The 23,731-nt window shown below is 47.8% G+C and overlaps 1 protein-coding gene across 10 annotated transcripts in view; it reads right to left on the bottom strand.

Annotated features, from left to right (window-relative positions):
* The window catches only part of PITPNM2 (phosphatidylinositol transfer protein membrane associated 2), a 121,851-nt gene that overhangs the window by 5,259 nt on the left and 92,861 nt on the right, over nucleotides 1-23,731 (bottom strand). For 4 of the 10 annotated variants that reach the window (XM_085075449.1, XM_085075450.1, XM_085075451.1 and 1 more), the window contains 15 exons: nucleotides 22,766-23,010; nucleotides 22,110-22,299; nucleotides 20,962-21,081; nucleotides 20,417-20,628; nucleotides 16,318-16,493; nucleotides 15,810-15,980; nucleotides 13,719-13,868; nucleotides 9,605-9,769; nucleotides 7,597-7,800; nucleotides 5,699-5,847; nucleotides 2,903-3,019; nucleotides 2,126-2,242; nucleotides 1,618-1,766; nucleotides 829-978; nucleotides 564-747 (listed from right to left, as the gene is read on the bottom strand). In XM_085075449.1, coding sequence (XP_084931575.1) covers nucleotides 564-747; nucleotides 829-978; nucleotides 1,618-1,766; nucleotides 2,126-2,242; nucleotides 2,903-3,019; nucleotides 5,699-5,847; nucleotides 7,597-7,800; nucleotides 9,605-9,769; nucleotides 13,719-13,868; nucleotides 15,810-15,980; nucleotides 16,318-16,493; nucleotides 20,417-20,628; nucleotides 20,962-21,081; nucleotides 22,110-22,299; nucleotides 22,766-23,010 — 2,499 coding nt within the window. The remainder of the gene's footprint in view (nucleotides 1-563; nucleotides 748-828; nucleotides 979-1,617; nucleotides 1,767-2,125; nucleotides 2,243-2,902; nucleotides 3,020-5,698; nucleotides 5,848-7,596; nucleotides 7,801-9,604; nucleotides 9,770-13,718; nucleotides 13,869-15,809; nucleotides 15,981-16,317; nucleotides 16,494-20,416; nucleotides 20,629-20,961; nucleotides 21,082-22,109; nucleotides 22,300-22,765; nucleotides 23,011-23,731) is intronic. The other 6 variants (XM_085075454.1, XM_085075453.1, XM_085075455.1 and 3 more) reach the window with 6 other exon arrangements.

The following is a 23,731-nucleotide window of genomic DNA, read 5'->3' as shown; positions in this document are numbered from 1 at the left end:
AAGAAAGTTGACATGCTTTTCCTGCTAATCAAGGCAGGGCAAGTGCTTGGGACACTGGCAGCTCCTTCACCTGCCAGACACAGAAAACTTTGTTCTATCTGGAGCTTCTCTGAGGCTCTGGGCTGAGTCATCAGGATCTCCCTAGGGTCAAAAGCCTGGAAGATCTCTCTGGAGTCTCCCATCAAGGCTGTGTGGTGCAAGGCCATTTCTGCAGCAGCTCCATCCCCTCTCAGTCCCTGCTGTCTGCACCAGAGGCAGCCAAAAAGCAACCAAACAGGTTAAAAAAGTGCACGTGTGGGGAAGGGAGGCTCTGCTGCCTCTGTTCCACCAGGGGTTTGGTTCTGGGAGAAGCAGTGATGAAATGGAGCAGTGCTGAGCAGAAGCAACACAATTTAACAGCATAGACACTTTTGTAGAGCAATAAAAGGATGAAAATAAAATGAACAGATTTATCTTCCACTGCAGGTCACATTGCTGCCAAGAGACTGGTGCTGATGGGGGCGATTGGACAAGGAGCAATCTAAACCTGTGCCACAATCCTATTTCAGCAGAGCCAGGCTTACGTCGGTGATGAGGGATTTCAGGAAGTTGGCCTTGTGCCGCAGCGGGTCGTGAACGAGCCCATCGCAGAAGGACACGATCCCATGGGGGAAGTTGTGCTGTGCTAACCATGCCACCACCCTCTGCTTCTGCATGTCAGGGCGGCCCGTGACATAGATAATGAGGTAGCCGAGGTCTTGCCAGTGCCTGGAAGGAAAGCCACGAGTCAATGGATTGCAGAGCAAGGCCAGTGTCACACAGACTGACTGCCCCAGGCCCTGCCCTGACCTTACAACATCCACGGCCCCGGCGCGGACTTTGGGGTCGCTGCCCATGATGGACACGCTGGCTGCGAAGGAGCCGTCGATGCTGAACACCACAAACTCTGTCCCCTTCGGCAGCACCGTGATGTAGCTGTCAGCGAATGTGTGGTCACCCCTGGGGGAAGGGATGCAGGTGTTTAGAGGCATCAAAATATCCAGAAAGCATCATCAGGTCCTGCAGAGAACCATGAGCCCAAAGCAGCTCCCAAATCTGATCCAAAGGCTCCAACAGTGATGCCACCCTCAGAGCAGTAACAGGCACTGCGTGAGGGTCTCTGTGTTCAAGTGGGGATGGAAAAACACTCTGGAGCCTTGGCAGCAGAGACTCAGAAGTCACCCCCAGAAAACCATTGCTGGGTTCACCACCAAGAAGATGCTTTCCTCCTCCCCCTCCCAGAGCCCAGCACTAGCAAGTGGAGCTCAGCTGAAGCCCCTGGGCTGTGAATCATCATGAGTACAAAGTCCTGTCCCTCAAGGACCAGTTTATGGTCTTCGAAATACGCTCACTTGTGCAGTTTTGCAGATGGCCATGAGGCCCTGTGGTGCAGAAGACCTGCTCCTGCAGTGGGAGCTCAATTCCCATGCTGGTGGTGATGCAGGAGCCAGAATAAAATGTGGAGAGCTGCAGAGTACAAGTGGCTTTGCCCCACTTGCTGGCAAACTAGACTCTGAACCCTCCCAACAACAGGAGGGACCATGTTCTACAGTCATCCAATTCTTCTTGTGCTCCTCCTGCAAGCCCCAGGTTTCTCACCTGACCACCATCTTGACAGGGTACACGCCGATGCCCAGGCGCCGCTCCTCAGGGATCACGTAGGAAATCCTGCCGCTGCTGTTGCTGATCTCCGTGTCAAAGTACACCCACTCTCCTGACGGCGGCTGGGTCATGATGTGGATGTCCACCTGGGGACAGCGAGGCTGCATCACCCCCGGCAGGACAGACCAAGCACAGGGACATCCCACCCCAGCCCCTTTGGGCAGCAGCAGGGTTAGTCCTGCTCCCACCCTCTGCACTTCATGGATCTGAGCTGGGAAGCACCCAGATATTGGGGGCTGCAATGAAACCTGGCCTCGGTGGTGAGACCTCTGTGACAAATGCTGGCCCTGGTGGGAGGCACCCAAGAGTCTGAGCAGGAGAACCTGGCCAGGACACAAGGGCAGCAAGCCCCAAAAGGACTAAGGGAACACTGACCAGCATCACCTCTGTCCCTCTGTCCCACAGTTCTCATCACATGGTGACAACCCCCCAGCACACACAGTACCTTCTCTCCCGTGAGGGTGACCATGTCTAAGGGACCATACATGAACCTCCCAGTTAAGGTCTGGGGCCCATCTTCATTGGCAATGGTGTCGTTGATCCTGTGGTTGGCTGTGACGTTCTGCACGAGGCAAGAGTGGAAAAGGAAAAAAAAATAAACAGTTTGCAGCAATGGATAACCTCAGAGGGAAATGCCAAATATAACTGGACAAATTGGAGCATGGGTCTCTCTGTGCCATTCCCTCCCTCTACTCCACTCTTAGCTCTGGGAAAGAATTTGACCTGTGGCAGAGGTGAGGCTCTGTGCCCTGCACTGATGGGTGGACTGGAGTGCTGGAGAGCCAATTTCCACTGCAGGCCGCACGTGCAATTCTGATACTCTCTATTAACTGTCACACTTTGGAATTAAGAGGAAATACAAACATCTGCCAGAGAAATCTGCTGATATTGTTTCAGTTATAGCACACAATTACCCTCTCAGAAACTGGAGACTTTACTGGGAGCAAAGGGCATTTACTGAGCTGAGAATTGGTATTATTGGACTTTGAAAGATGTTCTGTTCTGTCTTGTTCCCTGACCCACAGCCAACACTTCCTGTGTTTTACAGACTCAAGGCTCAAAGGAGACCTTGCTGACACACATCTTTTGGGTTGCTCTTTTACAAGCATCCAGGTAGGATATAACCATTAAAACAGACCAGCAAGGGAACACAGCCTTCTGTTTGTGCTGTGCCCATGCCAGCCACCCTCGGAGCAGTTTGTGCAACCCCAAAACCTCTTACCCGGAGCTTCACGTTCGTCCTCTTGCGGAGCCACTTCTCACGGGGCTTGGAGGGGGTGAAGACAGACACCTCCTTCCCATCCAGCTCCAAAACACTCGAGTTCTCATGTCTCATCACCTGCAGGAGGACAGATCCCACTGGGGCATCAGCCACTTGCATCCTCCTCCTCCTGCCTGGCTGTTCTGCATCTCCTGAGCCAGCAGTGAGGAAGGGCAATGCTTGGAGAGAAGCCCCTGAGTTCACTGCTGGATGTCTGGCCTACCAGCTTGCAGGATTTACAGGACAAGTGGCCTTTTCTGCACTGGCAAAGCCTGTGGCCAGCACTGACATAATCCTGGCTGGGATGCAGGTTTTTTAGATTGTCAGGAAGTACAAACTGACCCAAACACAGCAGGATGAGCTCTGCACTAAGATACCTGCCCTTCCTCCAGGGATGCATTAGTCCCTTCCCACGGTCTGCAAGGGAACACGACCTTCCCCCATCCCATGACAGATCCAGCACCAGCTGCCCTGACCAGCCACGTGCCGACAGATGCCGTTCCTTCAGCTCATTTCCAATTCCTACTGAAACACATTCCTGACTCTTGTCCCGTGGCTTTTGTTTCTCTCACTGATTTGACTCCTATGGAGGAACAGGGATCTGGCTTGGCTGCATGTGCAGCAGAGCTGAGGGTGTCTGTCCATCCTGGCCTTACCTCCTGAGGCTGACAGAGCTCCAGGACTTTGTGCTGGTGGCGTGTCACTGCCAACCAGCCAGTTCTGGGGGGCAATTCCCATCTGTCACCAGGGCATGGGCAGGAATAGGAAGCAGGAACATGGAGAGAGGAGGCTTAAATCCTACCTAGGTTGCTCTTGAGCTCTAGAAGGGAAAAGGAAGAATAACACCCAAAGGCTGGGGGACACCTCAAAGACTCACAGGACTGCAGGACTGGGAGATGACCCTGCACACAGAACTCCAAGACTGTCAGTAGTCCTTAGTGACGAAAAAATTAGGAAGCCTCCTAAATGTGGACTCTTTTACAAGGTCTTGAATAAATTCTGTGAGGTCAGCAGCTCTCCAGCTGAGCTCGGCTGACACAGGCCAGCTTGCTTTGCAGAGCTGAAGCTGGTTTTCATCCAGGGAAATGGAAAAAGGACCCCAGGGAGGATGAGCTTGCTGGGGCGGGAGCTCATGGAAATCCAATGTAAACAAAATAACAAGTTTTACTGAAAATTATTTAAATCAGGAATGTAGTTTGAATCCTATTTGTGCTTGTTTTAACAAGATTTAATCTTTGGAGGCTAAAACTATTCAACAGCTTATTTTTACATTTTGTCCAGAGATGACTTTCAAAGGCCATTAGGAACAAGTCCTTATTAGGGGAAGCTGTTGCGTGGCACTGGGGAAGGACAGTGAGAAGACAAAGGATGAAAAAAACTTGGTCTCAAGGCAAAGAGGAGTGAACAGAGACAGGCACAGGGCAAGGGGGTGCCAGACTACCCAAGCAGCCACCAGCAGGCTTAGAATGGATGAAGAGGTACCTCAGCTACTCAAGCCACAAGGTTTGAAACACCACACAATGCTACAGACCCAGGTTTGGGCTGAACCCTGATTAATTGGCTATTTCCCAAGTAGAGCATTTTGTCTATGAGACTGTCATGACTGCTCCCTCTCATGCACAATGTGAGTTCTCTCTTCCTTCCAGCCCTTTTAGGCTGAGTTTGATGTGGGACCATCCAGGCAGGAGTGTGCAGGCACAGAGCCTGGACACAGCCTGGGAAGAGAAGGGTCTCACTGGATTATCACCACTGCTCAGCTGCCACCAGCGCTGACACCGCTGTTGTTTATGATTCTCTCACTATTTGGAAGATAACATTGAAAGAAAGTTTGCCAACAGAATCATAAATAATTGAGAGCTGCAGCGGAGGAGGCTGGAGGAGAACAGGGAGGGTTTAACAGCTGAGCTCACACAAAGCAAAGCCAGTGCTGAAGTGGGCAGCACAAACCACAGAGTTACTTTGAGTTTTGTTTTTTCCAACTCCATGCTCTAAGTGTCGTTCCTTGGGGAGTTCATATTTTGTAAGGCAAATAACTCCCCCTCATCCCCAAGGAACTGAAGGGAAAATATTTCTTTTAGGGAAAAACACATTTTAGAGAATAAATTTGAATCTTAGGCCAAATATAGGTTGATAAAATCGGAGGTGTTAGACTCCAGACACCAGCAATCCCCATTCTCCTGGCCCTAGAACTGCTTTGTGCTGCAGGAAGGAGGACTAAATCCCAATGAGCTCCCAGAGGAGACAACAACAACTTGGAAAGGCAAAATGGAGAGCTGCATTCTGCCTACCAATTCCTGTTGAATTCATATAAAACTTCTCCTTTGGTTTTATTGTATTTGGTGCTATTTTTATTTGTACTTTGAGAAGTTTCAGTTTCAGACTTGAGATCCAACCTGGCACACACAGAGCACAGACCACTTCAAGAAACAAGTGCCACTGACCTTTGCCACTATGACCTGATAGGAAACTGCTCTGGGCTCTGTCTGTGGATCCCTGGTGAGCCTGTCTGAAACCTGCTCTGATGATAAACCCAGCCCCAAACCAACCAGGTCATAACATCAATGAAGTTTGCATGTGTGCAGCTCCACCAATGCCATAGGTGAGGAACAGAAGGAAGGGGAAGAAAATGGATCTGTGGGAGCAATGGTTATTTTTCACCTCTATGCATCAACAAGCCTTATGGAAGGTGCACTGGGAAAAAAAGTGCCCAAAATATTTTTCAACCCAAGGGAGACCAGAGAGAAAGGATGGTTTTACCTGTCTGAGCAGGAAGGAGACAACATCTGTGGACTCCCAGTAGCTGGCGTGGAAGAGGTGAGGCAGAGCCACTGTCGGGAAAGCCGTGAGGGCATCAGGGCAGTACAGGGCGTAGTCAATCCTCTTGGTTCCCCACCACTTGGCAGCAACTACAGAAGCAAAACATTTGTTCAGACAAAGAGGTTCACAAATGGGATGTCAGGGCTCTGGCTCCTTGCTCCAGGTGCACTGAGAGGCTGCTCCCTGGCTGGTCCTGCTGCTCCAGGGGAACAAACAACCCAGGGCTTGGTGTTTGCTCACACCAAGGGAGGAACACATGGGCACCAGCAGTGAGCTCTCCCTTGTTTAAGCAAAGAGGAAGGCACTGGAGGGCAGGTTAATTGGCAGTTAGTCCAGACCCCAGGGAAGGGGCCCAAGGCTCCTGTGCAATGAGCCAAAATGTAAGATAGCAACGCGTCTCCCGGGAGCTGTGGGAGGAAGAATGTGTGTGCTCAGCCTGGCTCCAGCCCTGCTTCCAACTCCTTTAGATTTCACCAGGGAATTGCATCCAGGTATTGGCCACACTAAAGAGGGCTGAATACTGGGAATCCATGCAGGATGCTAAAAGGCACCACAAGGCACAGAATTTGGCACATGCTGACGGGACTGGTAGTCCCCAACAAATCCTCAGTGCCCTCCTGGGCTACCATGTTACAGGCAACCAAGATGTCCAGCCCAGCCTTTCCAGGGGCACAGCCTCTGTGGTGGACAAGACAATATTGGGAGTATTGGGACTTCATTGCATGGGGGACTGAAAAATACACTGGGATTTTGCAGGGGGGCAGGAAAACAAACAATACAGACAAGTTTCTTCCTCAGGGAGTCAACAATTTGCACACAGATGTCTGACAGCCACCCTTCAGCCCTGAACACCCCCACACCTCAACAGCCCTAAACTCTGCCCACGCGCCTGTCCCATCCCAATCCCTGGAAATGAGCAGGTCTCAGTCCAAAGCCTCACACCCCAAAGCCATGGGCTGCTTTCCCAGCAGCAAGGAGTGCTCAGTGCCTGTGCACTCTGACCCAGAAAAGCAGCCAAGGAAAGAGAAGATGGAGATCAAGAGAGCAGCAGAATTTTGTTTGTGTTTGCATGCAGGATGCAAGCTGGGGCTTTGACAAGGGCTTCCTCAAGCTTGGTTTGTCTCTGTGACAATGTTCCCTTTTTAAGGAGTTCTAGGAAAGCTGCCAGGTTTAAGGTACATCCACACACCCCTCTGCTAAGGGAAATCTGGCAGGTGATGAGCACAGATGCTGAACTGAAAAGATGGATCTATGAGCTCCTTCCAGACACCTGCAGAGAGTTCCCACCACAGCAAGTGCAGAGGGATATGGATTCAGCACATCCCCATCGCCCAGCCCTCACTGTGCCAAATGCCCAGGCCACCCCCATCCTGACGGTTCCTGCTTTTCTGAAGAGCCATGGTAAGGAGGAGGAGGGTTTGACAGATCAATATGGCTTTTCCAGAGCACACAAGCATCTCCTCGCTGCCATTTCTGACTTCCTGCCTTCCAAACTGATAGCTCCTGGTCATGTCCCAACGTTTCATTTCTCATGCAAGTCCCCAGCTCGGGTAATTTCAGACTCTTTACAGGAAGCAGACAGGATTGACTCTTCCATGCTCAAAAGACAGCAGTAGAGGCAGAAGCGTTGTCCCCTCAGCTCTGCCCAGAAGAATTCCTGCTCCTGCCAAGTTGTTAGCGGTGTTACGATCGATCTTCGGGGAAAAGTGACAGAAATACTTGTTAAGATGCAATCAGAAATTGCCAAGTGCCTCAGTGAAAGCGCAGAGATTTGTTGTGAAGTTCTGTGACTATGGAATGAGAGAGGAGGCCGACAGGAGTGGATCTCTCCAGAATACCTGTCTTGATGTCCAGGTCTGGTATCCGAAGAGCACAGCCTGCAGCCCGGCTCCGCGGCCCTTTGAGCTTCCTTGCCTTGGCAGGGATTTCATGTTTATGCTGCCTACGCCTCCTGAACGAGGTTTGGGTAGGGGATTTGTGAGGGAGGGCAAGTTGGGACAGAAGGCTAAACCCCCTACAATGATTAGGGTGGTGTTTGGTTTCTAAAAAGAAAAATAAAATATAAAAAAAAAAAGCAGAAATCACACTTATTATTATGGCACACACTGATTTCATCCTCCACAAACTCACGGGTACCAGGGGAGCTGCACCCTAGGGAGGCTCCAGGGAGGGAGCTGTGGTTTGTGGTGCCCCTCCAGACTTCCTCCAGCTCTCTCTGGGGATAAGCATGGATCACATCCAACCCTCAATGCCACAGCTCCACGGTACCACCACACCAACGAGGTTGAGAGCAAGAGCTGCAAAGGCAGAGGTGGAGCTCGGGGGATGCTTGGAGTGGAGGGAAGGAGCTGGGACAGCCGTGAGGCAGCACATGAGGACTCTTCCTCCCTGATCTCAGAACAGGCTTTGATGGCTGTGTGGAGGAACCAATTACACAAAGCAGAAGCTGCACAGGGGGGGAGAGCACGGGGAAAGCAGAGGTGAATGTTGTGTGATCTAACCCTGCCACAGCTCAGGACAAGATCCCTCCGTGGGACACACCAGCCCTGGGGCATCACCCTGGCAAAAACACCTCCCCACAAACCATCACCATGTCCCAGCCCAGCAGCTCCCTGTGGGTGGAAAACCAGCACAAAACAAACACCTTCTCCCCCAGGAGCTGCTTCCCAAGCAGATTCCTGTGTAGCAAAATGGCAAAATGTCAGGACAAGTAAAAGGATGCACGCGGGGAGTGTAGTGTTGGTTCTCGGATGCGCTTGGAGCAGGAAAACCTCGTTTGTCAGAGAAGGTATTTTAGTCCTGCTGCTGAGCATTGCCTCAAACAGGGCAGGAGGTTACAGCAGCCCCTGAGCAGCGCCCACAGACCTTCAACAACTCATACCTGCCTCCGGGAGCATTATTAACCTCAGCAATTAATTATGGAGTGAGTAATTCACAACCCGTGCCAGGAATGTATCTCTAAATTTCTGACACCTTCTGGGAATAGTTTGGGCTGAAGATTTTTTCATATGCATTTTTGTTTGTTATTTTTCTTTATTTTTTTAATTTGAGTTTTGAGCCTGTTTTTGGTCTGAGTTATTAGAGGTCCATGAGGATACGGAGTGTTCATCTCACACCTCAGCTGAAACAAAGAAGGGGCTGAGCCATTAACAAAGTCTGTTCTTCTCCACTTAATGAAGTCTATTCTTCTCCACTGTATTAGTTAGGAAGTTATACAGGTCTTGGGAAAAAGAATAAATAAAAAATCCCTTTTATTCCTCATTCAGCTCTAGGAAATGGGTCATAAACTGACTGGGAGCTGCCCTGCAGGCTGCAGAAGTGCTGAGTTTCTAATGCAAAGTATAAATGTTCTGTTCTGAACCAACCTGTCCTTGCCTTTCAGCATTACAGAGGGGCTTACTCATCCCTGGTTTTGTGGGCCACATTTGAGGGATCTGCATCAATTACCCATCTGGTATCAAGTGCTGATCCCGACCAGTTCTGCATGACTTACCACAGCAGCCCAGAAACATCCCTCTGGATTAACCCTCACCACACACAACAGCCAAACGGTGCTCAGAGTTAGCAATTATTATCTTTTTTTTTAACAATTTATCACCAGCAAGGTCCAACATACATAACCCAGCCTGCGTGACCATCAAATACATCACCTGTTCCTCCAGGGGATATGACAACACATGGCACTGACTATGGCAAAACCAGGCGAAGGCAGAACAATTCCAAGCTTTTGGTTATGAATGGGAAGCACCCCCCTGGACAGATGGATGGACAGAAGCTGCTCGGGCCGGAGCGTGGTCTGAGAGCGGAGCGGCAGCGAGCGGAGTCTCGGAGGGGTGCAACACTTACTGTTGGCTATGTTGGAAGCAGTGTAACTGTCTGCCATTCCTGAGACCTGGCTGGCAATGCTGATCTCACTGGCTCTCCGGAAGCCCCTGAACTGAGGGGCTGAAATGGGGGTGGACAGGGACGCGTTTTCCATGAAGACGGCACCATGAGACTGAACAACATCTGCTACAAAGTTGAAACAGGGAAATCAAAATATTAGACCAACAGACAGAGGCTGGGCAAGATGAACTCGGGGGGAGGAAGGAGGCAAACAAAGCTGGTAGGTGCAAAAACCTTTCAGAACGGATTGGAATGAAACAAAAACACCCCACATTTATCAAAGCTCTGGTTTGAAAAGAAAGCAAACAGCACAGCAGGCACAGACATGTGGCTGGAGGAGCAGACTTTGATTGAGAGAAGCAATGTAAGTAGCTCAAAAATCAAATCCAAAGAAAAACCCAGGCAGACTTATTCAAGCAGCAATAACAAGCATGTGTCATACATACAGATGTGAATATACATAATTTCATATATTCACATCGAGACAAAATAACCAAGGTAAGGAAAACAACAACAAAAAAACGACCTTAGAAAGGGCTATTTGTTTTCCTGAGATATTTAAATTTAAATGAACGTCTCCAAGATAGAAGCAGTATTAAAAAACAAAAATCAAGACAACATCTTCATGCCTGGCAGAGACTAAATTTGGACTTGTATTTCATTGCTGAAGGACACAGCCAACACTTGTTAATCTGAAGTAAGGGCTACTGAAGGGAGTCTGGTGCTGAGCACTTGTATCTCCCATCAGAGTCAGCAGATCAGGGAGCACTCAGGTTCTATGAAAACAGAGCTTCTTTGGTACAACATGCAAGTCTGGAGTTTTAAATCCCAACCTGAGGTTGACCAAGTTAGGCAAAACTCCTTAGCACATAAAAACAGAAAAGAGGATTTAAAATCATGCTCACACGGACCTTACATATGGATGGAAGGGAAAAGGACCTCAAACGTTCAGGAGTGGCAAAATGAGAGACGCTGAAAATCGCGCTAAAATCTCAGCATTTCAGTTTTCTCTCTTAACAGTGCTAAGAGCATCCACTCCTCTGTGGATGCCATGAGGCCGAATTAAGTGGGATATCCCAAGCTCCTGCAGGGCAGAGGTTTGTAATGCCAACACCAGGTGCTCACAGCAGGCAGCACCAGTGTGGCAGTAACATGCAAAAGCAAAGCAATTCATTATGGTTTTAAGGTTGCCCATCTCTGCTGCACTTGAGAAGCAGCACCTGAATTTATTCCCAGGTATCAGACAAGAGATACCACAAGGAACATGAGTTACTTTACTCACACATTACTCCCACACACCAACATCCTCCACCTATTCCAGCCTGTTTAGATATCCCTGGATTTAATCCCAGCACGCGGCTGACACAGGGAGTTGTTTTGGCAACTGGTTTATTTTAATATCAGTCTTTTTTTGCTTGGGGCTACTGATTTTCTCCCTCCAATCTCTCAGTTCGCAGCAGCGGCGTCTGTGCCTACACAAATGCTGCTGCAGCCAAGGGAGAGGGAACATACGAAGCAGAAAATGTGTGGCTAAGTGTCAGTAAAAGAGTTCCGTTCTCTGCAGGGAAAATCAGGCCACAAGCTGCTCTGTGTAAAAGCTTTGTGGACTGTGAGATCTGAGCCTTAGCGGGAGCCTGACCTGATGATGAGCTGCACACACTGCCCACGTTGTGCCTGAAAGGCCATTAGCAGCATCACTTTCTCAGCACTTTCCCCATCTTGCCACCTTGCCTGAGCTGCTGGCTGTCAAGGCTGTGACCAGATCCACAACTCAGCCGGTCCCATCGGGCCAGCGCTGCTTTCTGATGGTACAAAGCACCTGAACGAGCAAGAAGAGGCAATCCAAGTGGAGAACAGGAGCTGCACTGAGCTCCACAAAGGTCCCTTTGCCTGGATCTGAACAAACCTCTCTTCTCTGGTCACCCCTCAGTCTCCATTCTCTTGCCTGTGAGATCTTCCTGGTTCCTGCTCACCAAATGGGTGCCCCAACACAGGCAATGACCATCAGCTTTCCAGAACCTCCTCAGATGCAGGTAGAGGTTTGGCTTTGTCAGAAAAAATGCCAGATTCTGGTTTAACCATCAGAGAAACCTGAACTTCTTCTCTCCCTTAACCTAGAGCACCTGTGGCTTGAGTTAGGAAGACAAGTTCAAGAGCATTACAAGAGAAAAGGCGGCTGGGCAGGATTCCTCCCTCCAATCTCCCAGTGTGTCTGTGCCTACACAAATCCTGCTGCATCCCCAGCCACAGCTCAGGTCCTCACAGCCACAGGGAGGTTTTCCAGGCAAGCCCAGAGTGAAGCTAGAAGGTCCACCAGCAGCATGACCTTTATCAATAAGAGTTGCTCCTCTGTCACTCAATAAGGATGTAAGTACATGCCCTCATGTACTGCACTTTGTCCTGTGACTCAGGGCTGACTCAGGGCCACTTTACCAGAGTGAGGAAGAGGAGCCTGGCTGGAGCCGTGCCCTGAGCAGCCTCCCTGCAAAGCACCTGCTGCTCTTTCACTTTTGCACTCATTTGTCAATGTTCTTGTAAGTCAATAGTCCTGAGCCATCCTCTCAGGTCAGTCCTTGGGGTACCTGAACGATTTGTGCTATTTGGAGATTGAGCTATTGCACCAAAGCGGGAAATACCGAAAACAATAAAAAAATACATACAGTTCAATAAAAACAAAAAAATTAAAAAACATAGAAAAGCTAGCCAGCTGCTCAGCACAAGCCAGGCTCTGCTTGCACTGGAGTCACTGGTCAGTGCTGGGAACTCTGCAGTAGCTACCCTGAGATCAAGAGCAACAGATTTCTGTTGTCCACAAGCTTTTGTGATTTTGGAAATCTCCTGCAGTCCGGTGGCTGAACTGGGATTCAGCACTTGCTACACTGACATCAAAAACTGCTTGGACACACCGTGCTCCTGACCCACAGCATAAAAAACAGAGAATCATAGAATCTTATACTGGTTTGGGTTGGAAGGGATCTTAAAGACCATCCAATTCCAACCCCCTGCCATGGGCAAGGGATGCTTTTACAATCTCTGTCCTGACCACAGGCAGTATCAGCTCACAGCAAAATGGCACTTCATCAGGGACCTCCAAAGTGATGAATTAATAGTACCAGATCCTTCCCTCTGCTTTGTCACACAACCTCACAGCACAGGCAACATGGCAACTGCACAGCTAAAAATAATCTCCACCTTCAGGAGACAGAGGGAGAGACCACCCGCAAAACTCGGCGATGTTGCCATCCTGTATGACCACATAACAGCCCAAACTGCTCAGGGACAGTGAGGGTCAGCTTGTGAAAGACAACAGGGCAGCAGAACCCAGCTCTCAATGCAAAACACCGAGAAAGGGATGAGAACGGGCGAGTGACACACAAGGAGAAGAAAAAACCCAAAACAAAGGCAAATTTCATCACAATTGCAGATGTAGCACCAGCCACAACCAGAATAAACGAGGCCATGCAGCATTGATGATAGAAATTAAGGCAAAACAAATACATCAAACTTTGCTTTTAAGGCAGGGGACGAGAAATTAATTTAAAATAACCAACACGCAGAGCCACCCTGGGGTCTGAAAGCCTCAGTGCTGTGTTCAGCAGAGTCACGAGGAGTGTCCAAACAAGAAACACCCAAAGGGACAAAGTCTAGTGTGACATGGACATCAACTGGACTTCTGGGTACGGTGACTTGTGGCTGCTGGGGAGCTGCACACTGCAGGACACCTTTCCCAAGGGATCCTGTCCTTGGTGAGCACCACACAAGCAGAGCCACCAGGGACTCTGTCTGTGCCAAAGCCTCTTTCCAGCAGCACAGGCAGCACAGAAGGAAACCAGTCCATGCATGGCAGCAGATCCCTTCCAGCATCAACACCAGAATGGGACAGAGTTTATAATCCCAACCCCTCGTTCCTACAGTGGCTCTCCCAGATCCAAGCATGATCCCCAGTGGTTATTCCGTGTGGCACAGCCTGAGACACAGCAAGAAGATTTCGACTCCAGGAGGCAACAGTGTGATCTCCATAAAAGGACCCCAAGAACCCAACACCACAGACAATACGAAAGTGTAGATTACACACACTCAGCACAACCAGCACTTTTATTGGAAACATCTTGCCAATTCAGTACGGGAACGGGGATACTTGTTTCCATGAAGCTGTCCTGGTGCTGGAGAGCACCCAGAGGGCTACTTTCCATGAGGAGGATGGGATTGTTCTGGATTGTCTCAACTAGAAGCAGATGGGGAAAAAAAAAAACATAACAGAAGGACAAAGAACAACAGACATGCGGCCACAAAGTGTTAAACATACAAACAGTTACACCCCAGCACTTAATTATGAGTCTTCAATGAACAGACAACCTTCAAATAGAGTAAAAGAAACAAAACAGGGGTGATTTCCAAACAGACCAACATCAGAGATTAACTGGGAGCAGAGGAGAACACAATGATGGCATTTCAACAACAAAAAGGAGTCATCTTCACCCCCTTCTAAGCCAAATCCATACATAAATACACAGCACATCCAGAGAAACCTTTTTTTTACTATGAGTGGAAAAAAATATGCTCTAAGGGGAGAATCAGACTCACAGCCTACACAGTGCAAAGCACAGGAGTAAGCAGGGACATGAATTTGATTTTACTTTCCAAGTTCATTGACATGAAATAGGGACCAGCATTTAGTACAGATGGGAAAATGGGGGAAAAGAACAACCTAAGAGGCTTTCTGAATTGAGGACTCCCAAAAAAGCTATCTTCATGAGGAGATGTGCACAAGCAGTGTTACACAAGGTTTTGCACAGAACCAATTATAATTGAGCACCTGAATTTTACGTGATCAGCAAAACATAGAGCTTAATTATAGCAGCAATTAACTTTTCTGGAGTGCCCTCCAGTGAACACTAACTTCAGCAGCAGCCTGGTGAATCATGATTAGTCCTTCTGGGTAATGTGTCCATCACAACATGGACTCTAATGGAAAGGAATGGCCTGTTACTTTCTGATAAGCAAATGAAGAGGTTTTGTCTTACAGGAAAAGAGAATTTAAAGGTGTTTTTTGTCAGTTTTATTCATCAAGGCAGAGCAGTGTCTCTTAAAATAACAAGGCTCAGACGTGGAGAAGGTTTTGCAATCACTTTGCCCTTCTCACAGTAGAGCTAATTGCTGTTTAACTTCACTGCATAGCAATGTCTCTCCAAACACAGCCAACTCAGAGGTCCAGGGAGACTCTAATATTCCTTCTGCTGTCCAGAATGATAACCAGAACACAGGTTTAGTGTCAATGGGGCCTCTGCACCTGGGTTCAGTGAGAACAGGGGTTTTGGAAGGTATTTAAGAGAAAGAAGATATGATGTTTCACTGCAATTTTTTTTTAAGAAGCTCCTTGCTGCTGGTACCTAGAATACACCCAAAAATCAAATTGCTTTTCAAGTTGCTATAGATTCTCTGAGCTGTTGTAACTGGCCTGGGTACAAATGCAGTTGTGGGTGGATCCATTTTTAAAAAGTGTTGCAGCAAGATCTTGGCTAAATTTGACAAGTGAGTGGGGCCTGCAAAAAACATTTTATTCACTTCATTAAACATGGGGCTTAGTTTGTGCCCATTTAACAAATCAGACCACTAGATTCAGCAAGTATAATCTTTAAAGACACCGAGGCATAGAAGGCCACTTCTTTGGATTTTTAACTTTAAAATTATGCAGAGAATCACCAGAATTATCCAGCTCTAGATATATAATCTTCTTCATTTTGTCCTGTGTGATTCAAATATTAGACAAATGGGATGCAAACAAGTAAATCATCTCATCATCTCACTGTAGACTCTGCTCCTTCCAGTCTTCTCTGTCCCTTCAAGTCCTAAATTCTGCTAGCTCAGTTGTGTTTCATTCACTCTCAATCACAAGCACCAGTCTGGGTGTAAAACAGAGGCCTTTACAGAGAGGTCACCACCTCACGACTCTCAGCAGCTGGAGGCCCTTGTGTGACAAAAAAAGAGCATATGGGACACAAGGCACTGATTTCATTGGAAGAAAACTCCTTTTCTGGTAAATCAGGAACAAGGCTAATGCTACAGAGCCAATTCTCTGTCTCAACATTCCCAACTGTGTTGATGACTTCATGGAAAATGTGGTTCTAACCCCTTAAACAGCTAATGTGGATCCAGAGTGACTTACCCAAAACAGCAGAATTGCCATCGCCCAGCGGGAACCTCTGGTACCGGGGAATATTGAAGGGGGGCAAAAGGTAGAACTTCCTCTCCAAAAGAGGCTCAAGGCGTGAAGCAGATGGGTCTGCAGGGTGGAACAGGTTATACACCTGCTGACAAGCTGGTCTGAGCTGAAAGACTAAAAAGACAAAGAAAAAATCTCTCAAGTATCAAAATATTGCTTGTTAGAACATTATAAATATTTGTCTATAAAAAGAACAACCGTCAGGTTACAGAATTGCAAAAGATTTATCATTTCCCTCATCTCCCAGTTTAGTCAACTGAAACAATTTATTACAATGTTTACAGACTCAAGAATTGCCCTGCACTTTTCACGTTTGGAAATGGTATAATCAGTGGTGCATAGAGCACACAGAGAGCTGAGACAGAAATGTTTGGGTTTAACCAGATTCCTGCAATTGCAGCAGGAGGTGCTTACACCACCCACCAAGGGAGCAGTTTGCATCAGGACTTACTGTCAAGAGCTGGAATTACAGTTTTCCGCAGTGCAAGCACCAGACCCAAGGGAGAACCAAAGAGGAAGAAGTCGGTGATCTCAAAGTCAAATTTCCCAATATTTCCTCCATCCAACATCATGGAGCTACTGGATCGCCTGGATGTGGGGTCGTTTCTCAGGACACTAGAATGTAAACTGGGACAAGAACACAAAATAAAGTCAGAATTTTATTCTCACTGTGTTTTCATAATTGAAGTCTGGATTCGTGATTGACAGTGGATATAATTTCTATCTCTCCAGTGAAGAAACTGTGCTAATCAACCCACAATGACCTCATTGCACTGTCATCGTTTAGATGTACAAATCCAAGATTCAAGTGGGTTCATTTACACACCATGTCCTCAAAATGTTTTTTTCTTTAGGGAGTCAAAATCTTTGCTGCTGCTACTGTATCAAACACATCCAGCTTTTCCTCCCTCTCTCAGGTGTCAAATCTGTTTGCAAAATTCCACCTCTGTGTAGTGCAGGCTGGGCAATGCACAGTTTTAACACGGAGACTTAAATTCACATTTTCCTTGGACACTGAAGAAGCAGCAGCAGGAATGCTTAGGTGAAAATCCTGGGAATCCCCCCAATGTTACAAAGTGTTGCTGCTTTGCAGTCTAAATCTGGGAATGTGAAATGACAGATGTGTAACACTGATAACCTGGTTCACAAGAGGTTTTCTGAGTTTTTCTGTTCCTGCCCAAAAGCACTAAGCTGCAAATTTGTTGCTCTCCAGGTTGTACAGATTCCAGTGGCAGCTGTAGTGGGTTTTTCTCATTATAATTAGAAGCAGAGACTTGAAGGCAGCACCAGCAGTGCCTTAAGAGGGTGTTTGCAAACACTCTAAAAAGCATCAGAACAGGTTCTATAAAACACGTAGGAGAAATGGATATCGTAAGAGTTGGGTTGGATAAAGAGTTTACTGGCCTGGAGTCGGGAATGATGCTAATCAAACAGCCTCCTGCCAGCTCTGTGGCCCCAAAACAAAACTCCAAGTGGTGACCAGCACTTGTCATGTCCTCATGTGCAACAGCTCTGGCTCATCAAGGCCACTTCTGAGGGCAGTGACACCCCAGCACTGCTGGGATCCCAAAACAGGGCTGTTCCCTCCCCACCACCCACAGCACCAGAGCAGTTGCTCACACACCCCTCAGGGACAGCCAGTCAGCCCAGGAGGAGCTGCAAACGCTCACACTTTTGGGGAAGAAAACCGGGTTTCACGCAGATTTTGTTTTTCTGCTATGGCAAATAATGCATCATCCCAGAGACAGCTCCTCTCCTCTGCTGAACACCATTCCCAAAGGACGCTAAACCTCCGCCTGCTCCTGCTGCGCTGCCGTGTTCCCTCTGGAGCTGCACACACACACACACACACGGCTCTGCTCTCCCGGTTCCCAGCCAGGGAATGATAACTTACTTATGCCAGACACACACACATCAGGAGAAGTCAAAACAGTGGTGTCAAAGCAGGAGGTTACAGCAGTGACAGCTAAAACGAGCGTGCTCCTGTTTCGGTGATGCAAACAAGCCTGCCTGAGATCACAGTGCTGAGCTGCACAGCCCTGAAACACGGCTGAGAACAAGCCACCTTTAGTGGAGCTACAATTGCTTCAGCTAACAAGATGCAATGCATCAAGTTTGCTGTGTGTGAGGAATGCAAAGTCATTTAGAACACGCTCAGCCTTGCTGACAGCAGGGTGACAGCGAAGGGATTCCAAAAAGGCACCAGAGGAAAAGCTGTCCCAACGGCAGGAGGGTTGCAGGGGGTTTTTGGTGTATTCCACACAGTTTCCCACAGCATCTCTTCGGGGGGAAGGGAGGAAGCAGACAGGCACAGCACGGAGCGATTTGGACAGCTTCTCTCCTTTTGCCAGGAACTTGGTATTGTCTTTTCAGCAATCAAAAGAAATGAGAGCCAAGGGGAACTCTGGATCTGTCATGCTCCAAACAATCTTCAGTGCCCTGTTCTCCCTTTAAAAAGCAGCAGATGTACTGTGTGCATTAATTAAACAAGAGCTTATGGATTTCAGAAGCAAATCAACTCATTTACAATAATACAAGTACAGCACAGCCAGAAATAATGTAGTTGTGCAGAAGGACTGAATTTAAAAATAAATGTGTGATTGTAATCTCCAGATGCTGCTCTGGCTTGCTGGGCATTATCCCAGAGAAGTGGGTAGGTCTGATACATGAATAAAAATGAATGTCTTTGGCACAGGCTGAAATCTGCAGTGGGCATGGACAGAAAAGTCCCTGTGTGCCAGGCTGCCCGTCTGCCGAGCCCAGGAGGAAAACTTGGCTCTGTTCTGCCAACCTCCTGCTCAAAGCCACATCACACCAGGGCTTGGTTTTTGCATGGGAAAAATCATTCCTTGGTGGCTGAGGCCAACAAGGCATTCTGCTGGTGCTGGCTGGGAGAACAAGGTGCAGGGATGGGCATGGGAGTGACATCCTGCTGACATGCAGGAGGTGACAAGTGAATTCCTGCTCCTCAGCCTCCCCTGCACCAGGGAGCTGAGTGAGAGACACATACAGAGAGCTCCTACTGCAGCTTCAACCTGCCTCTTTCCCTGAGGGAATCCTGCTCTTGAGTTCTGGGAAGAGACTAATTATTAATCCAAGGTCTAAAGGGAAGCTTGAAAACACATAAAACTTCTAAGAAGTAAAGATTCACCAATCTGTCACCCCACTGAATCCCAACAGCTCTTGCCACGGACCCACAAATGCTGCATGTTGGGTGCAGGCAGAGCCCTTCAGAGATGGAGCAGGGAGGAGCAGCACAAAGCTATTTGGAACAACGAACTGAGCAATCCATTATCCACATCAGGCTCAGCACTTATTCTAAAATAGGTGTAAAAATGCATCAAGATGCCAGCCCAGTCTCCTTAACTGAGTCTGTGCCCCTGAGGTCAATAACAAGGAGGAGAGTGAGCACATTTTTGCACGACTCATATTTTCTCCTGTAATAGAGGAGACTGTTTTGAGGAGGCAAGAACAAGAGCCTGATTGCCTTTCATTAACCTGCTGGAAATAGCCAAGAAGCTTATTGTGGATTTTGTAAATGCAGCTGTCTTTTTGAATATCCTGTCTCTGTGCACCAACAACATTCACTTCGATACCTTCTCTCTCCAATAAATCATTTACAAAAGGGCTCTGACATGGCAGGACAGCACAAATCCCTGTGCTGAAGCAATGACTCCAAGTAGTAAAGGAGGGGGAAAAATGCATGGGAAGCCTTCAGCTCAGCACAGGGCAAAAGGAACAGTGTTGGACACAGCTGCAACGCAGGTAATGGGGTTTGCTGTGGGGGACACTGGCCCCCAGTTCCTGGGACATGAGGGAAGAAGGATTAAGAGCATATTTATTGCAGTTCCTCCTGACCTGCAGGAGAAAAAGGTCTGGGCTGTCCAGTTCCAGAGGATGAAGAAGATGATTCAGCCAGAAAAATCCTCTGGGCTTACAGAAAAAATCCCTAAACTACCAGTGGCTATGGCAAGACTGCTATGAAAATTCCATTGGTTATGTTAACAGACACATTTCTGAAAGTCCATTTGAAGCAGCTTAAAAATGTGATACTGGGGGCTTCAACAGTGAATAACAAAATTGAAACACGTCCTTGGTGCAATGAAGCAGCCCTGGCAGGGGACAGAATAACTCAAAATCAGGTTTCAGAGATACTTTAAAATTAATACAATGCTGGGTTCCCAGTTCTGCTTCACTGAGTTCCCTCGCATGATTTCTCCATTTACTTTCTGACCTCCATCCCACACTTGCAGCACAGCAGAGATGCAGCTCCCTGACTGCCTTGGCTGTCACACAGCAGCTCAAAGGGCTTCTTGCCATTGCAACACTGATGCAGTAGAGAATTGGATTCTTCCAGTGCCACTCAGCAAGAAAGCTGGTAATTTTTTTTTGCATACACAACACACTGAAATCAATAATCCTCTAATCTAAATTGTTTTCCTCCACCTTGCTTATCACAGGATGACAAAGCGACACTCACATTCCACAGATGCACCACCCTCAGCTCCAGGACACTGCTGGATCTGTTCCTTCCAAATCTTCAATCTTACCTTGAAAGAAAGGCTTGATGCTGCTTTATCGTGTCCAGTTCATAGGTGGATGAATCACTCCTTTTTCGTGGCAGCTGCTTCTTTGGATCTTCTCCGTTGCTACGAGGAATATCAATGTTGCTCCTGCTGAGGTGTCTGCTGGCTTCCAGATTAGAGCCACTGGAACAGTGGCTGTTGTTCACCGTTATTCCAGGAGACAGAAGATCAGTATCCTGGGATTTGAAATATATGGATTTAGCTGAATTAAGAGTAATTCTATATGTTACAATGCTGACATTATAACACTTTCCTCCTATCCTCCCTCTCCTATTTACCCCAAATTCCAGTTGAGGCCAATACAGAATTTCAGGCTAAACCATTCCCTAATGTGTGGGTGATGCTTCACACCAGAGGGTGAAACATCCCTGTTTAGAGCAAACAAACCCAAACTGATCCCCTTATGCACCTTAAGACATGTCTGCCATTGATAAGGAATGGAGTCTTTGTTTTTTCAGGAGGTCCTTACTGAAAACAGGGTCCATGGAGGAGCTGAGAGCCAGCATTACCTGGACACTCACCACACTCCCTCGCCGGCTGCTGTTCTGGCTCTCGGACACAGTCTGATTGCTGTAGCATAAGGCATCAAATCCCAGGATCCCTCCAACACAGTCCCCTACCAAGCAGACCTGAGACAGGCAACAGAAGCAGGGGAGGAGAGGAAGAAGAAATAAAAAGGAAATAAAAAAAAAGTCCCTTGACTCCAGAACTAACAGTTGGCTGGAGCGCTGGATTACAGCTGGGCAAGTTGGAGTACCAGGATGCCCAGGGCCTTCATCAGTAAAACTCCACCAATGAACATCCACCACAGCCTGCAGACTCCCATTCTCTCACACAGCTCAGGTGTCCTGTCTGTCCCCGCTGAGTTGGCTGTGCCAACTGAGCCCTGCAGAGCCTTGATCCCAGTGCTAACTCCAGAAACCAAGCTGGATTCCCCGTTGCCAGCTGTCCATGCTACCTCAGGGAGGCTTCCCTGTTTTTCTGCACACTTGTATCCTGCAGGGATAACACTGTCCTGCCTCCAAAGATGCAAGCAGATAGGCACAGTAGAGCACAAAGATCCCTGGGCAGGAGAGTGCTGGCTGGGAAGAAGCTCAGGGTGGATAAACTACACTACAGCAGTGCAATGTGGCAGCTCCTCCAATGTCTCTGCCCTCCTGGGGCTGGGGTGACTTTGCTCAGAGGTGTGAGGCTCAGTCATGCTCTTCATGGGGTGCAGTGGCTGCACAGCCCCAAAAAATAAACCCACTGGTGTGACAGGTCCAGCACAAGTTACTGAAGGTCCTTTAAAGCCAGGAATGCTTAAACAGCCTTGGTTTGCAATGGGGAAGAGACCATGTTTAGTAACAAAGACAGCATTCCTGCTTGGGAAAGGTGTGTCACACTGAAACCTGATTAACTTCACAGCTTTGTAGCTTCATTTCTGAACATAAAGATCAGACTTTGCTTTGAATCCCAAAGGTTCAGGACAGCACACAAGCAATAATCTCTCTCTCTCTCTCTCAGAAAGAAAGAAATTGAAAGCACAACACTTCCTTATTGCAGCCCAACACTGTCATGTTCCCATCCCTCCTGAGAGATTGAAAGGCAAAGAGAATTTCAGAAAAAATTGCTCCAACTTGTTCTTCCTCTGGCTCCTCAGCAGCCCCTGGCTCACCTGGCCATTGAAGGAGGTGCCCTCCTGGGACTTGATGAACTCACTGTAGGCCTGGTTGGCTCTGACAATGACAGTGGCCACGGCTTCTTGGTACTGTGGGGAGGATGTGGCGAGCAGGGGAAGAGCAGCGAGGGGAATGTGATCCTGGCTGTTGGACAGGCAGCCCTCGTCATAACTGTATGGGCTGAGGCTGCAGAGGGCAAGAGACAGTGGGAATATGGGGAAAATAACTTGCAGGCAGTACAGTCAAGTGTTGTGGTTAATTAAAAAAAAAAAAAAAGACTCAAAACAGAAAGGCTATTTATTCCTCTCTGACTTGGTGAGAGCTTAATAAATCTTTCCCTCCCATCAAACGTAAATCTTCAAGGACAACATACTTACACTGGCAGAACAACCCCCAGACAAGGAATTAAATCCTCAGTATTTATTGGATTAATTAGAATAAATCAATCAGAGAACTTGTGCTGCATGATTACTGTATTCACTGCAGCTAAGTATGAAATCGAGACTGAATGCCTCACTAGTACATTAATAAATGCATTCTCAAAGCATGGCCAGAGCTTTCAATGCCACATGCAGAACATCTCAGGGAAACAAATAAAACAAATCAAAATCTCCAAAAAAACCCACTCCATGATAAAACAGCATCAACTTACCTGGACACCAGGGAAAACGCTTCGGAGCAGATGGCTGGGCAAGGGACAAGTTTGATGGCAATGTGTCCAAGAGCAGCTGGGTAATGCACCCTCATCACCGTGTCAAACACTGTTGTGATGGTGTTGACATCCCCTTGCTTAGAGCTCTGGTCACCACTTCCTGAGTCCAGGATGTTCCCTCCGTGGAGGACCAAGAGGAGGACATGGATTTTACTTGGCTGCATTAATGGCTGCACTGATTCATCCTAGGTGGGGATGGAAAAGAGCACATAGAAACATTCATTTTTCAAAGGGGTTTGACTTGTGCTTAATTTATGGCAAATTAATTTTTGGCAAAGGCCATTAGATACACCAGAATACAACAGCTGAGAACCTGAGTACTCCTTCCAAGTCTCCTATCCTACACTTGTGCATGCACAAATGCACACACAGCCTCAGCCTGACTGTCAGAAGCAGAAGAAATGCTGAAAGTTAAAAAAAGCTGCATAAAATTGTATCCAGGTAAAACATGGCAGCACTTAAGACATTACTTGTGTGTATCAGTGTAGAAAAACACAGAAATAAGAGATGGGTGTTGCTTTCTGTGGGGTGCTGAGCTCAGCTGCAGCAGTTGGCAGTGAAACACTTCCAGCAAAATTAACAAATGAGATCAAACAGGTCAACAAGTGGCAAGTTACTGAGGAAAAGAAATTGTGGGAAGATCAGTCATTGCATGTTTGCCTAAAACAGAAGTTACAAATAAGACTCCATATTTGCTTAAACTGTTGCAAGGGAGGAACTGAAAAAAGTTCAAGACCCCATAACCCAAGGAACGGCCAGCATGTGGCTGGGAGACTGCTGCATGAACACAGTGAGGGATTTTAATTTGCCTGTCCGGATGATTTGCTTCTCGTGCTGAACCAATTCACTGCCTAAACAGACAGGTTGTAATTTGGGGGAAGGAGGGAATTGTATCCAGAGTGGGTT

This window comes from Lichenostomus cassidix, chromosome 15 (genome assembly GCF_008360975.1).
Source record: "Lichenostomus cassidix isolate B80296 chromosome 15, HeHo_3.0, whole genome shotgun sequence".
In the NCBI taxonomy this organism is placed as follows: Eukaryota; Metazoa; Chordata; class Aves; order Passeriformes; family Meliphagidae; genus Lichenostomus; species Lichenostomus cassidix.
This window is presented reverse-complemented; position numbering and strand designations above follow the sequence as displayed.